The sequence below is a fragment of the Larus michahellis genome, chromosome 6 (assembly GCF_964199755.1).
Source record: "Larus michahellis chromosome 6, bLarMic1.1, whole genome shotgun sequence".
In the NCBI taxonomy this organism is placed as follows: Eukaryota; Metazoa; Chordata; class Aves; order Charadriiformes; family Laridae; genus Larus; species Larus michahellis.
Genome location: NC_133901.1, coordinates 27,771,602 through 27,787,609, shown reverse-complemented (window position 1 = coordinate 27,787,609; position 16,008 = coordinate 27,771,602). Strand labels below are relative to the sequence as shown.

The 16,008-nt window shown below is 43.8% G+C and overlaps 1 protein-coding gene across 1 annotated transcript in view; it reads right to left on the bottom strand.

Annotated features, from left to right (window-relative positions):
- LOC141744697 (putative cation-transporting ATPase 13A4) overlaps positions 1-16,008 on the bottom strand; it is a 43,807-nt gene that overhangs the window by 1,700 nt on the left and 26,099 nt on the right. Inside the window, exons 18-29 of the mRNA XM_074591226.1 lie at positions 14,100-14,224; positions 12,959-13,122; positions 11,770-11,892; positions 11,083-11,162; positions 9,678-9,720; positions 8,729-8,838; positions 7,818-7,914; positions 7,013-7,085; positions 4,685-4,859; positions 3,477-3,691; positions 2,642-2,730; positions 466-546 (exon numbers count right to left, since the gene is read on the bottom strand). Coding sequence (XP_074447327.1) covers positions 466-546; positions 2,642-2,730; positions 3,477-3,691; positions 4,685-4,859; positions 7,013-7,085; positions 7,818-7,914; positions 8,729-8,838; positions 9,678-9,720; positions 11,083-11,162; positions 11,770-11,892; positions 12,959-13,122; positions 14,100-14,224 — 1,375 coding nt within the window. The remainder of the gene's footprint in view (positions 1-465; positions 547-2,641; positions 2,731-3,476; positions 3,692-4,684; positions 4,860-7,012; positions 7,086-7,817; positions 7,915-8,728; positions 8,839-9,677; positions 9,721-11,082; positions 11,163-11,769; positions 11,893-12,958; positions 13,123-14,099; positions 14,225-16,008) is intronic.

Genomic DNA, 16,008 nt, shown 5'->3' with positions numbered 1-16,008 from the left:
CTTTATCCACAGGACACACACAGGGAAAGTAGTGAAGACACAGATTTCCCACCCTGTCCTGCTCATCCACATCCCTTAAATAGCGTTTTACTGGCCACCTCTCATACCAGCTCCACCAGAGCTCTCCACCAGAAAACTGTGACCAGCTCCTCCTGACAGTCTACAGCATCTGAGTAGGAAACACCAAAGGCTGCCTGTATTTCTCTAGCCTGGGGCAGTGCCTGATACATTCCACTCACCAGAGGAAAAAAAAGGTGGTTGGGCCTTGCATTCCCTTTTATCTTATCATTCAGATGTATGGCTTTGAGGAAAGAGAGTAAGGGTGAGGTAGGTAAGGTAGCAGCAATCGTTCCTGTTTTAATACATATTCCCAACCTGGGCTGAGGAGGAGGGAGAGAGAGTGAGACCTGACCCTTTTGTCTCTCCAATTAGTGCTGACAGGTACATTCAATGAAGCATGCTCACCTCGACAAGGAAGGACACAGCAAGTGTGACTGCAAGCATTATCACCATGGAGATCCGCCACATGGTAGGGGTGCAAACAAGCTGGGAAAAAAGCAGGAGAAGCTGTTCGACAAAATGTGCACACACTAGAGCCTGGTAGGCGCTTGTGTCATAGAATCATAGAATCATTTAGGTAGGAGAAGACCCTTAAGATCATTGAGTCCAACCATAAACCTAGCACTGCCAAGTCCACCACTAAGCCATGTCCCAAAGCACGTCTACACGCCTTTTAAATACCTTCAGGGATGGTGACTCAACCACTTCCGTGGGCAGCCAGTTCCAGTGCTTGACAACCCTTTCAGTGAAGAAATTTTTCTAATATCTAATCTAAACCTCCCCTGTCGCAACTTGAGGCTGTTTCCTCCCGTCCTACCACTTGCTACTTGGGAAAAGAGACCAACCTCCCCACCTCTCTACAACCTCTTTTCAGGTAGATGTAGAGAGTGATAAGGTCTCCCCTCAGCCTCCTTTTCTCCAGGCTAAACAACCCCAGCTCCCTCAGCCGCTCCTCACAGGACTTGTTCTCTAGACGCCTCACCAGCTTTGTGTCATCAAAAGCCAGAATCCCACACTGGCTGTACACTGCTGATGAGCCAATATTGTCTTGAGGAATTATTTATGAAGATGCTTTTAAACTTATGATGCAGCAGAGAAAACTGTATTCCAGAACCGCAACAGGAAATCTAAATGCTTCCTTTCTTTCTAATATAAGAAATAGCTCAAAATCTGAACATTTCAGCTCCAAACCCAGATCCAGCTTCCCTCATCTGGCAGCACTGGCTTTCTGGCTCTAGCTCAACTTATTCTGGAGATGCAGCTCAGATCCAAAATTTGGATCAGCAGTTTCTCCAGGGCTAGGCTATTACAGAATTTCTTAATCGCCACTCCCTCCTTTTCTCTTCTCAGCAAATCCAGTGTATTCCTTCCAGACATCCTGGGAGTTTTGCAGTTCTCGCCAAAGGCATTTTAGCCCCTCACAGCTGCAATGCTGACAATGTCCTGTGTCACGACAGGACTAAGACTTGATTTAAAGTGCCATCTCGTGGCAGATTCTTTAGCTGGGTCTGCCTGCCGAGCTGCTGCTCTGGGAACAGTTACACGGTGAAGCAGCTTTAGCTAGACTGCTTGGCATTCAAAATCCAGGTCCGTTCCCCTTGTCTATATTTCTCTTTCCATGTTTCATTATTTCCATTTCTAAATCCACTTGCTAACTGTCACACAAAGATACAGGACTGGAAGCAGCATCTTGTTCAGTACTTGTTACCCAAAGCCACCACACTTCATCGTTCTGATGAGAAACGTACTGAAAAAATAGCCATGTGTTGCTTTTGTTGTTTTGTTCCTGTGACTCCTACTACAAGGCTGTGAGAGTGTCACAGTGGAGGTGGTTAACATCTCCCAGCCTCAACATACTAATTCACAGGTCCATTGACAACCCTGTCCTGCGGCTGATGTAGATCTTATCCTTCCCTTGCATTTCCTCTAAGATGGAATAGCACAAGGCAACTCCCATCTTGCATTCTGCCAGACTAAATAAGCCAAGCCCTACCGGTATTTATTAATTAAGGATCAAGATAGATCTTCTATTGCCATGACAGCCCCACTAGTCTTTCTCTACAACTGTTCTAAACCCAAATGTTGCTTTAGGAAACTGAGGGCTATCTGAAATTTTAACAGGGAGCCTGAAAATATTGGGGACTGAGAACTGAGAGATGCTCTGAGTGCGAACTGGCAGATCTTCTTTGCAAGATGATCTGTGTACAGAGTAGTACAGCCAGAGAAACACAAGTGCATGGTGTGTTAGTTTAAATTTGAAGCCACACGCTTCACAACTATCAAGCCACCAACATACCAAGCACTGTAAGCTTAGTGATGCCATCTGTTGCATGGACAATGCGCTGAAACAATCAGACTTACATGTGTAGCTGTCCAGGTGTCAGAATGCACAGATCTTAGTTTGGAGCTACCGTATTTCAGAAGGTTCTTCAACCCTTCATCTAAAATCCATCTCTTTAAATATGATTTTTCTTTAAAGGTGCCATGTATCCCTGCAAAAGTCTGTGTCTTTTGTAAAAAACAATCCCACTTATAAGAGGCCTGGCAGTAGAAAGAAAATCCACCTCGGAACAATACTCACATCCATCTTAGAGTAGAGATCATCAATATCAGCAAACACCAAGAAGAGGCAAATGCCCAGCTGTCCTATGAGCACCAGTATGAACACATCTGAAGGGGCAAGAACAAACAAATAAAACTACAGGTTTATGAGCAATCTCAGCTGGTTGCCTTTACTACAGAGGATTGTTATAATTTTCTGTGTCAGTCAAAAAAAAAAATCCATAAGATAGATAGGAAGGAACTTTCAGCAAAAGAAAAATGAACACAGTAAAACCTCAGCTTTACTCAGACAAGTACCTTCAGCATTTACTCTGCAAATGCGCAAATGTCATTGTATGTTTTCTTCTGAGATGGGCCCAAAAGAATGCCCTGAACATGACTTCTGTCAAATACTGCTCATCCAGCATGCTTTGGGGACACAGGAATAGGGCTCTTCCAGAGTTATTCTAAAGACTAAAGCAAAGTGGAACCACCTAATTCTGGCTCTTCTTGAGATGTCTCATTCAGGCTACCTTAAGTAATATGATGCTTCTGCCAGCCCACACCACCTTCCTGCTACTGCTTAGAAGTTTTTATCAAACTCCATTGGTCTGTTTCAGAAATCCAAATGCCAGGGTCAAGTTTTTAGCAGTACAGAAGCACAATGTGTGGGCCCAGCTCAGAAAGCCACTGGTCACAGGATGCCACTGGCACTAAAACTTCTGAAAAGGTGGCCTTCAGTCATTTAGTAATCTAATATTGGTCTTCTGCTTTTTTTGCTTGGCATCACTTTGGTCAAGTTTTAATTTTTCCCCAGTGAATTGACCTCCTAAGTTGACTTCCTCACAGATCCCTCCCTCTCTCCCCATACTTACAGTTTGTGTAGATGGGCTGCCTGAAAGGCTTTCCCTTGGAAAACACTAGTGCTACGATGAGGCAGTTGATGGTACTTAGCAGCCACACTGTGGTGTTTTCATAGCTCTTGTAGCCATTGTCTGTTTGCTCAAGGGCTCCATCTCTCATCCCATGGAGCCCCAGGCTGGAAACAGAGGAATAATTCTCCATGTGGTTGTTCATTGAGAGGCAGGCACTGAAAAAGAGCAGCACACTGGTCAGCAAATGATCACTGTCCTGGTTATTTTCCCCAACTTCCACTACGACTATCATGAATCCTCCCTCACAGCCATGATTTGCTCCTGCTATCACAGGGATGTAGGTTATTGGCAATGTTCTCAATCTTACCCACTGGGTTGAGCTTGCTGAACTTGGTAGAGCCTGAGCTCAAACCTACTTGGATACGCTGGTCTTCCCTGCAATCAAATACTCCTCTTTGTGCTCAACAAAAGCGTTGAGCTCAAGCGTTCTCACCACGTGCACTGTGCTGCACAGCAGACTTGCTGGAGAGCGTAAGAACCCGCAGACAACACTTTTTAATGTGTTTGCACCCTGTGGGGAAGCACAGGGTGTGCCTGCAGCTACTGATCAGGCCCACAGTTAAGCTGATCAATAGTACCATGCAGACCTGTCCCACCAGGTGTGTCCTGTGTCACCCAGAGTCCCAAGAAGGGGACTGTCCTGTTTTCAGCTGGGACAGAGTTAATTTTCTTTCTAGTTGTTGTGTTTCAGATGATGTATGAAAGGAATATCAACAGTGCATACTGTTTTAGTTGTTGCTAAGCGATGTTTATGCTTTTCAAGGACTGTTTTCAGCTTCCCATAGAAACTGAGAAGGAGTATAGACAGAACAACAAAATGCCCAATGGAATATCCTGTACCATAGACACCATGCTCAGTATATAAATGGGGTTGGCCCGGGGGGTACAGTGCACAAATGCCGCTCAGGACGGTGCCAATTCACCAGGCGGTGAGAGTGACTTCTGTCATGATTATTATTATTACTGTTATTTTCCTTTTCTGATATTGTTCTATTAAACTGTCTTTTTCTCAACCCAGAAGTGTTTTTTTGCCTTTCCCCTCATTTTCTCCCTCTTCTCCCTACCCTTCTCGGGGAGGGAAGTGGGGGTGAGCGAGCAGCTGCACGGTCCTAGCTGCTGGCTGGGGTTAAACCATGACAGGAACCTACCTATGTATATCGGTCTTGGAATACCAAGGCTGCTCCTGGACCACCAAAAAGCCAAAAATCTGCATGCTGAGGCTGAAGAGGATGTTAAGTACAACAGAGAGCAGCAACGGGGGAGAGACGAGCTGGCTAGGAGGCCTGTAGGGAACCAGCTTTGGATAGGCACCTGTGAAACTCACTGCAACATGCACAGACATGTTTATTAGTGTGTCCAAAATACAAGCAGTGCTGCTGTATTATTACTGACTGATATCAATGGCCAGCGATTTTACAGTCTATAATGTTCTTTATACTACATACAAATACAAGTACAATACAAGTACAAAATACAGAGTTGTTTTCTTACAAAATCTTATTGGCTACAGAAGAGGTCAATTAATGGCATCTGCCTATCATAAGGCATTTTTGGAAAAGAAAATGTTAGATTTTTTTTTGGCTACTGTCAGGCCCAAGGATTTAAGGATATCCTCAAGCTCTTTGGTTCTCTTTCTGTCACTTGTCAACCGTGGCTTGGGATTCTCTGTTGCCCATGTTCTGTGCATCCTGCACGGACTAAGCACCTAGTATCCCTGGTTATTTGAGCTGGTAAAGGACTGCATTAGCTCACCCGACAGGTTTTCCTCTGTTCTTACATTCAACAAAGTTATCCAGACTTTGAGTAAAAGAGCTATACAGAAAGCCTTGATGCAGCGTTCCAAATGGACTACTTACAGAAGGTAGCTTTTGGGACCCAGTATTGTGGTTGACCCTTTTAGGCTTGATTTAATCAAGGCCTTTTCCAGTTGTCTGGGTTCCAGCAGGGATGGAAGACAGCTATGTGGTTTTGATATATGCTTTTCATGCCCCTGCCCTTGACATTCCTGCATCTGAACCTCTCCCTGCATTTACTTTATCTCAACAAGCCCATCTTTCTCCTTCCCCTCCAGCACTGCTTTTCTCTCTTATTCTTGGCTTACAGCTTCCTGCTCTGTAGTGTCTGACATCTGTCATTTCTTTCCTCTCCATTTTCATATCTCTTTCCTCTCATTCCTCCTGCCTACACAGCTTTAAATATGAGTTGGACTCCAAAAAGTTGATCCCTACACTTTCTCATTTGGGCATGGATCATAGAATCATAGAATGGTTTGGGGTGGAAGGGACCTTAAAGATCATCTAGTTCCATGGGCAGGGATATCTCCCACTAGACCAAGTTGCTCAAAGCCCCATCCAACCTGGCCTTGAACACTTCCAGGGATGAGGCATCCACAGCTTCCCTGGGCAACCTGTTCCAGTGTCTCACCACCCTCACAGTAAAGATTTTCTTCCCAATATTCAATCTAAATCTACCTTCTTGCAGTTTCAAACCATTACCCCTCATCCTATCACTAAACTCCCTGATAAAGAGTCCCTCACCATCTTTCCTGTAGGCCCCCTTTAAGTACTGGAAGGGGCTATAAGGTCCTCCTGGAGCCTTCTGTTCTCCAGGCTGAACAACCCCAACTCTCTCAGCCTGTCCTCATAGCAGAGGTGCTCCAGTCCTCTGATCACCTTCGTGGCCCTCCTCTGGACTCACTCCAACAGGTCCATGTTCTTCTTATGTTGGGGGATCCAGAGCTGGACACAGGACTCCAGGTGTGGTCCCACAAAAGCAGAGTAGAGGGGTAGAATCACCTCCCTTGACCTGCTGGCCGCACTTCTTTTGAAGCAGTCTGGGATATGGTTAGATTTCTGGGCTGCAAGCACACACTGCTGGCTCATGTTGCTCTCATCAACCAACACCTCCAAATCTTTCTCCTCAGGCTGCTCTCAATCCATTCTCCATCCAGCCTGTATTTGTGCTTGGGCTTGCCCCAACCCACGTGCAGGACCTCGCACTTGGCCTTGTTGAACTTCATGAGGGTTGCACAGACCCACCTCTCAAGCCTGTCAAAGTCCCTCTGGATGGCATCCCTTCCCTCCAGCATGTCAACCGCACCACACAGCCTGGTGGTGCTGACAAACTTGCTGAGGATGCACTCAGTCCCACTGTACAAGTTGCCGACATAGATCCTTAGGTAACTTCTTGATCTGCCTTCCCAAGTTAACAGGAAAAAAACCTGAACAGACTTTCCACTCCATTAGGTCTGGTTTTACTCCTTCTAGACATAACAACCCATTATCAACAACAACATACATGCTAAGCAAAAGCAGCACTAAGAATTACCAATCTTATTTCAGAGATTTTCTCAAGACACCTCCTCTACAAATCTAAACATCCTGCACTCTATGTAGTCTCTTTTCTTCATTTCTGTACATAGGATTATGTATTTCCAAGGAGGTGAAATTAATACATAGGATGACTAAGGGGCTTACTTGTCACACCAATTACAGTGGTAATAGCCAGATCTTGGAACAAAAATTGGTAATTCCCAAAGGAGTTTAGTTGCTGAAAAGAGGAACACAAAGAAAAAAAAATCATAAATCAGACTTTTGCCGTGGGCTTGTTTATATCGTCTTCAGAAAGCTGTATTCTTTTCATGGAGCTAATACTCTGCTGTTTGCTCTGAAACACTAGTCAGCAGATAAGGGGACCACACAATCCACGACTTTGCCAATAGATTCGTCATCACTGGGCCTGCAGTGAATACTTTAATTTTGTGCATTGTTCAGACTAACCAGGCTTCCAGTACACTCAATGCAATAAAAAAGAAGGCTATTTGAAGATATGTGCTTTCTCAATGCTGGGTGACTTCTGAATGCAAAGCCCTCCTCTCTATTTGGGAAGAAGCCATGCAAAAGTGGTTTAAGGCACTCTAGGGGATTTTCCTTACTGTCAAGCTAATTCATGCTTTAAATGCTGAATAAATTGCAACAGCATATGCTTACACCAGATTCTCCCTTTTCACAGACATATGCCCTCAGCCAAAATACTGTTCAGTATCTCAGCCTTCATTTTGCCCAGCTTGAATCTTGAGCCCACTAGCTGAAGTTAATGGGAAGAATCTTTCCAGTTTTCAGCTGAGGGTACAGGAGGGCCATATGATCACACCACCGAAGTCTGCAGCTCAGATAAAGGTAAAGCTCCATACCCTAGTTTTACTGTGGCTTTTATGCCATGTTTCTTCTACAAGGGAGTAATAGCTGATCCAGTTCTAGCCAACATGTTCCCAAGACATACCCAGTACAGTAGGAGAACACCAAGGTACTGAATGGTGCTGTACAGTGCCATGTACTTGAACATGCAGAAGGAAGTGACAAGGGCAGCACGGCCTTCCCTGTGTAAAGACATGAATAAAGGACAGCAGTTAGGTGATGGGTCTGCTCCTGTTGCCCGTCCTCTCAAAACACTTGAAAAACAAAGCATGTGTCATAAGTAGAGAAGTCTCTGCTAATATCTTGCCGGGAGGTGAAATAAAAAAAAAATCTGGGCTGAATGAAAATAAAATCTTCACTTGCAGAAATCCTGCTGCAAGCAAAAGGGTTTGATCCAGTCATCTGTGTTCCCAAGATCACAATGTACCCCAGCAAGTCTTCCTGCTGACATTAATAGTGCAGGCAACGACTTCATACGAGGAAAACCATACAAAGGCATACAGCTGCTCAGTGAGTTCAAACTAACAAGTCCTCTCCTCCTGAAGTGAACATATAGAATCCAATGAAGGTAATGCACTCTCCATTGTTATTTATCTGCCACAGTAAGCAAAATCAGGACCCTGGCATAACAGATGCTGATGTTTTGCTTGCATAGGGTATCAGAGGCAGGGCCTAACAGCAGTGTACGGGCTGATACTGTGGACACTTGATTCAGCTTTATGGAGCATTGTTCATTTTGCTCTTTCCTTTGCATTTGAAATACTGCTAATGACATAAAGCTCAGCTGTAGATTCCCTCCTCCTGTAGTTTTGAGGGACTTAATAAATCTTAAAGGAATTTCACATGGGAACTAGACAAATGGCAATTTCAAAGTCAAAGACATTCATTTTTCTATAGATATGTACATTCTGGCCTGGTGGGAACACACGACATTAATGTTTGAGAGGAGTGGGAACCGTCTCCTTTATGTAATAGGAAACAAAATCCCATGCTTACCTGATTAGCTCTGGCACACACGCTATGCTGGGGGTTCGGGATGTGAAAGGTGAAGCCACAGATGCCTCCTGCTCTGACAGTGATATCCCTGCATGTGCCACTTTCAAAGCCTGAAAGTTACATTCTCCTTCAGCACTCACAAACCATAAAGACACAGCATTTGACATGTCAGCCAAAAAATGACCCCTTATTATAGGATGCATTCTGTGAACAGCAGTCCCTCTTCACTCCCACAGCATGGGAAAGTCCAGTTCCGACAGAACCCAAAGCCATCCACCACCAGCTGCAGAAGACAGGTTTGGCTCTGCCTCCTTTGTCAGCACTTAATTGCAGTCACTCCTTATGTGGACAGTCTAGGTTCTCTGCTTGCTTCCCCCAGGAGAACCCTTGTGACTTTGTGACTTTGTGTTAGGGCAGGAGAATGCTTCAATGCCTAGGTGGCATTGCTGACTGACACACGGATGTTTGAAGTCACGGAGTGAACTGAACCTGCCGAGACAGGAATTATGGGTCCCTCCTGAATGTGGACCCTTCCTTTTGGGAAAAAACAAAACACTTTATTGCACTTCTAAAATGTGCATTTATAAAAACCTTGTATGACTACAGCTGTTCCCTGTGGAAACTCCTCCTCACCATAGTCCTCTCCTCCTACAATCACTGAAGATTTTGAAGGAAATGCCAGGGGAGGATTTGGAGAATCCTTTGGTGTTTTTTGCAAAGCAAATGAACCAGTCCTCGAGACGACAAACTGCAAGAATCTCTGCCTAGGACAGCTCTTGCATGGTAAGGACAACACTGTGGGATCAGACCTGAATCAGTACTGATGCCAGTATAGCCGTTCTATGAATAGGCAGAGCACTCCCACCTCCAGCATGTGCTCAGTTTGGGGTATTCTACTGGCATTGCATTCATTTTTAAAATAAATATATTATAAAGAATTTTCACTTACCCCACAGTCATTGGCTCCATCTCCACACATGCCCACAAAGTAACTAAAAAAAAAAAAGTGACCTATGGTTCAGTGCTGGGGAAAGTGAGTCATATAAACAGGAGCGAATCAGAATCTCCTCCATGCGAGTCATATATGGAAGTCATGCGAGCTTTTTGTTAAAACCCCTTCTGGAAAGCTGAAAGACTGAAATACAAGCCCAGGACTGTGGACTATGCGTGGGCCTTGGGTTTGCACCTCAGATGTGCCTACAGTAAAGAATTTCTGCTATGACGGACTGAAGAATACATTAGCATGAAGTATTGTGTTCACTACAATGGACTCAGTCTCCCATCTTCACTGGGTTTAAGGTCAATCATAACAGAGGAAAGGGCTAATGGTGACAGCCCTGCTCAGAAAGGAAGAATTGCAGGCACTGGTACCTCGTGTTCACTGGGAATAGACATAAATAGGGACTCTGCTTTGGGGTCCAGTCCTGCCAGAATCTCCTGGGGCAGACAGAGAGTGACAGAGGCAGCTGGAGTAGAGAAAGGAGGAGAACATGATCTTAACAGGACACCTGGAGACAGCTCCCCACCCTGAGGCTAAAATAACCTTGTGAAATGATGAGCTGAGCCCTACGAGTAAATTCTTACATCTGCAGCATCCAAGTAAAAATCAACATAGTGCTTCAGGAGCTGACTCACTTGTGTCTTTTACTGCTGAGGCCTGGATTTCAGTGCAGGGGAAGTTCTCACTGGGAGGCACTGATGGTGGTCCAGTGAGGCCAGACAGTGGTTGGTGTGCTCACAACTGCTCATATTGGGCCAAAAATCTGAAACAGCCTAAAGCTTTCCCTGCTCTAGGGCAAGGCCAGGGGCTAGCTAGTTGAGGTGAGGGTGGGGTCTTCAAAAGACTTGAGAAACAGCTGAATAACAGGTAACAAGACACCTTGGACTTGGGGATATATATACACCTCTGTGACTGTGAGCAGCACAGGGCATATCAATCCAGAGTGCCCTGCCATGTTTTCTAACCCATCACACTGAGCCAGTAACAGTGCAGTAAAAAGACCACTAGCATCAGAGAAACTGCTGGGAGACATCCTAAAAATCTTGGGTAGACAAGTGCCCCTCCTTCAGGCCCAGAAAGAGAAGTAAGAATGAAGGATGATGTGAACAAACGAAACCCAGAATCACGGGAATGTTAGGTCTTTGACAGGTTGCCAAAACCAACATGGACATCAGTGTCTCTTCTTTAACAGGCTTTTGGAATTTAATTGCCAAGGTGTATGTCTGTGGCAGTTTCAGTTTGAGGCACTTCCAGGGAATGCTATGTTACACAAAAGCTAGGTCTTACTAGACTCTTTTCAAGCCTGGAAATTCATCAAATGTTTCCTTACTCTTAGTGCTCATTATGAACTTACTCCAGCTTTTGAAACTCTTCTACAAGGCTGGATTTTTGACCAGGAGACATTCTAGCAAAAACTGTTCCATTCAGCAGGAGCTGTAAGGAGAAAAAAGGAAGTGATTTTAGCTCTTGAGGAGAGTCACGGTGATTTCAGTGATAATCTGGAATAGAAACCACCAAAAATTCACATTTCCAAACAACTGATGCTAGACTTCAAAACAGGAAAGCTGATGATCAAAGATAAAAGCTATCTTTATTAACATTTTGAAAAATAAAAATCACAATAAGGACAAGAGGCCTGGTGTGTCATTTGAACGAGCACAGATTACCAGGCAGGGATTTACTAGAAGAGAATTCATGAGACTATCCTTTCCATAAAACAGACAAGTCATGATGAATTGCATACTGTGTAATACCATGTTTTCTCCTGTTCTCTAAAACATCACAGAATCAGCGCAGTGCAAGGGCCAGGCATATATTTTAAGTCATGTCCTCACACCGTGAGGCAGGCCTGCTCCTCTCGTGCAGAAAAAAATCCAGGGATTTTCAGATCCTTCCCCATATGTTAAGATCAGAGATTCATCCAGCCCATGAGTATTGTAGGGTTAGAATTGTTCCCAAAAGACATCCTGGTGCACATGTCTACAGCTAATGCGATCTACTGAATGGCAAGCCTACTCCAATTAAATAATCTAGATCTTACCTTTGGAAGTAAGTGCCTGAAATGCTGTGCTACAATTTGGTAGGATTTTCCAGTCATGGCAAAATGATACTGGCCTGATTCCAATGCCAGCCTGGTTCTTCTTTTAGTCTGACTGTCATCCTCCTACAAAACAAGACAAAATGAGTGCTACTCCCAGGCCCCCAAAAGCTACTATGTGCATTTACACAAGCAGTACTACAGACAAAGAAAATGACATACCAGGGAGAGGGCACTTGTGAAGGCTCTGTGACACCTGGCTTCAAGGCCCATTGGCTTTGCTTGGATTTGTAAAGCGATTTAGGTGCATAATGCCATTAATTTCAGTGTGATCTGGGTGCTTTGTATGTCTTAAAAGCTGGCCCTCAGCACTGCCACATTCGATAGAATTTATGCAATAGTCCCAATCTGGTGGGCTGCACTGTGAGTGAGTGGAGCTAGAGAGAGCACATGGGGACCATAAATAGGCATGCCTTTTTGCAGTGAAATACGGTGAAAGTGCTGCTCAGGCTAAGCTTTAGTAGAAAGGAGACCCTCAACAGCCCCTGCAGAGATTCCCTACCACCTTCCTGACTTTAATACTTCCCAGAGTAGGGTCAGCATCTTCAGACATACTCTTCAGGGAGAGAGTAACTGGTCTTTGGCTCAGTGTCTTCGTGGAGATGCTTGATTAAATATAATTTCTTAGCATAGCTGGCCTATGTTTCACTGTGTACATGCAATTTCTCAACAGTTAATCTGTGTTTTAATTCTGCAGGTATGGGGAAGTGCTAACTCTCTAACTGCTTGAACAAGGCTGGCTCATTCAGTGCAGTTCCATAGATTTTAAGTCCACATCTATACTACTAAATTTACCTTGCAGGGAAAGGAAACATGCTTTAAACAGGCATCAGCTAAGCATGAGGGCTAGAGACAAATCTTTCCTGGGTTTCTGCAAAGCTGTTCTCAAGCCTAGCTAGGCAGTTAGTAAAAACATGTTCACAAGATATTATGCTAGGAAGGAAGATCTAGGGGATCCTAGATTATAAGGATCCCTTCTTTTAAAAAACTTTTCTAGCACATAACATTCTGACATGCAGACAATGGTGAACGACTGGTCTCTGTTATACTAGCATAATCCCACTGCATTATTTAAAGCATTCAAACTTAGTTTGTTTTCCTGCTGCACAACACCTGCTTCTCATAAGCTCACCAGGCGTCTGTAATATTCAGTTTTGTTTTCTTCTAGTGGTTTCCAGGTTATAGATGCTGAAAAAGATCCAGGTATTTGGTTTGCTTCCACAAGAATCACTCTGTTCGTTGGAGAAATCATCCCAGCATTTTTGGCAACGGTTACAGCTGTCTGAATGTTGTCACCTAGAAAAATCAAGGGGAATGTTATCTAAAAACTTCTGCAATGAGGAAACATTAGACTTTTCCTGAATTCTGAGTTTTCAAATTTATCCAGAAGAACCACTTAGATTTCCATGTCTGTGCCTAAGAAAGTTTTTGATAAAGATCAAAACTTTGCAGACAAGGTCTGTCTCAACAATTAAATGTGTTTTCATCTGAAAATTAAATATTTTCATTCTGATCTGGAGATGAAATATTTTCATCTTCAGCTTGAAGATGGGGAATGTGCTCCTAGATTATGTGTTTTAGACAAAAAACAGTAAGGGTTTCACTGCTAAATTGCTGCGAGTATCACTGATTGCCATCAATTACCCGTAGATGGCTTTGGTGTAGGATATGTGCTGAAAGAGGTGAAGCCCAAGAAGACAAGATCTGTGTGACTCCTGGAAAAATATCTTTTTTCCATGGAAAAAAATGGAGGTTAACCTATCCAAATCCAAACCAGCCCTTCAAGAAAAGAATGGAATAAATGGGGACTGCTAGGCATGAATTACTAGATGTCATAAGGTTTAGTGATTTGTCCTGGCATCCATGCTCCATCTCTGCTCATTTATGACAACAGGATTTCATGAGGCCCTATAAAGAGGGTATCTTGTATGACATGTTTTTGTGCCTGTCATCTGATAACCTTACCAGGGAGAACAAAAGCACTCACTAAAAAGCATCAGAGGAACAGGAAGGCTCCGATTGTGGTGAAAGTGGGACAGATTAAGAGTTAGGTATCTGACACAGCCTGGTGAAGTAGTCAGGGACATAAGTCTGCATGGTTCAGCTCATGTCATTATTACAACACACATGCTTCTTGGACTATAATTGCCTGAAAGATACAAATGTCTGTACCTTCCTACCAGTGGTGGTGACAAAACAGCAGCAGACTGTTCGCTCAAACATCATTGAACTCCCTGTCTGGGCCAGTGGCCACATAAATAGATTTTAGATACCTGTGACCATAACACTCCTGATACGGGCAGCACTGAGCTCTTCCAGGACAGGCTTTGTCTCCCTCTTTAATCGATTCTCCATTATCAGCAGACCCAGGAATGTCAGATCAGATTCTACCTCCTCCCTAAGAGTGAAGAACAGACAGATTTAATTCTTCTTTTTGCCTTTGGCCTGTTTTTGCACTGAATTTGCTGACAGCCAGTAGATGTTAACCATTCCACCTAACTCAAAAGAAGTAAAACAACTTGTTAGTTTTCAGCAGTCCCAGGTTGTCTTGTCTTTTGTGGTGCTATTTCAATACCAGCAGGGTTTACTTCCCACTGGCAGCAAGTGGTGCTGGTTATGTATGGAGGATCTTCACTTGATTTTTCATCCTTCTGTTCTCTTCTTCCCTTGTTCTGAAGAATGAGTTCAGAACATAGCCAGCTTCTAGCTCATATTTGCTTAATTACCAAATCAAATAAGAGCCAATTTCAACCTACCTGCTCCACATACGAACATGAAGCCTGATGGATAAGTTGGACTGTTTTCCACTCATGCACCATCCTTAGCCAGCATGAAAAAGCACCCTGAATTTCCTGCAGGATTCCCAAACTGTGGTGGTCTGATTTGGAAAGTTCATGCACACTAGTCCTTCTCAAATTTGAGGACTGTACAACAAAGAAACACACCTTAGTAAACGTATCTGCTACTCTTCAAATAGGACCTGAGCAAACAGCATGGGGGAACTCCAATTCTGTTCTCTCTGACTCTTTCTTTACACCTGTGCTGCTATTGCCTGTTTTACAGTTGAATACATGCAGTTGAGAACAGAATTTGGTAAGCAATCCCATCCCTGACTCATAAACTAGAGGTCTCTCAGGGAGACAGGTTGACTCTGAAGAGTCTTAAAAAAAATAAAAGCTTTCAAACACTTATTTAAGGCTCTGTAGTAAGAAGCAGGTGATGCCAAACGCTTGCATGGCAGTCAGAGTAGGTGAGTCAGGTGGTGCCTGAATAGTCATTGCTTTCACAGCAGATCTTGTGTTTGTCCTCCAGTTTTCTTTTTTCTCCTGGCAGTATATACTTCACGCATGCTATAACTGCACACACAACTGCAAAATCTGGGCCATATCACACACATTTGCTCATTGGGTTGGATAGGTCTGTTATGATACCCGTCACAAGAATTAAACAAACCACTTGCGCTTTGCCCCAGTGTCATTGGCCCTTTCAGCAAAGCAAAAAGCACTGAGAAAGAGCAAGTGAGCAATATCTGAATTAGGACCTGCAGCTAGTAAACAGGGAGGACAGCAGATGCTAAGTAACTACAAATGTTTCAGAATAGATGTTTCTGCAGTATCACAGACAAAAGCTAGAAGGATTTAGGTAAAAGCATATGGATTCGTGTGTAGGTGTTCTTGTGTGAGGCTTGTGGAAAACTAATACCTTGAGCATAGCAGAAGAGTTTTCTGGCTTCTCTAGAAACTAAAGAAAGCTAAAGCTAGAAAGATAAAGGATTGGACCAAGACAGCAGCAGAACTCTGCTGACTTTGGCTGGGCTAGAGAACAGGCAGTGTAATGGGCATAATCTGCTGCCTTTGCTTAATCAAGGAGCCAGGATAACAAAAAAACAAAACTAAACAGAAGAGAGACTTCTCTTCAGCTGAAAGCCTGGATAAATCTGCAAGAAGAATGGTTGAAATGATGGACTGAGGGAGGGGCATACTAGACTTCAGTGTGTACTAGAGTTATATTTCCTATGTTGATGTACTGTTAAGAAATGTGTAAGGATTCTGGGCATGCACTATAAGCATGGGGTAACGAAGTGCCCTCTACCCGTTCTCAGACAGACCTATATCCAGGTTTAAATCAGATTTCCTCTGGCCTAAATCTAAACAAACTCTGTACTACAGCCCTGATCTTGGC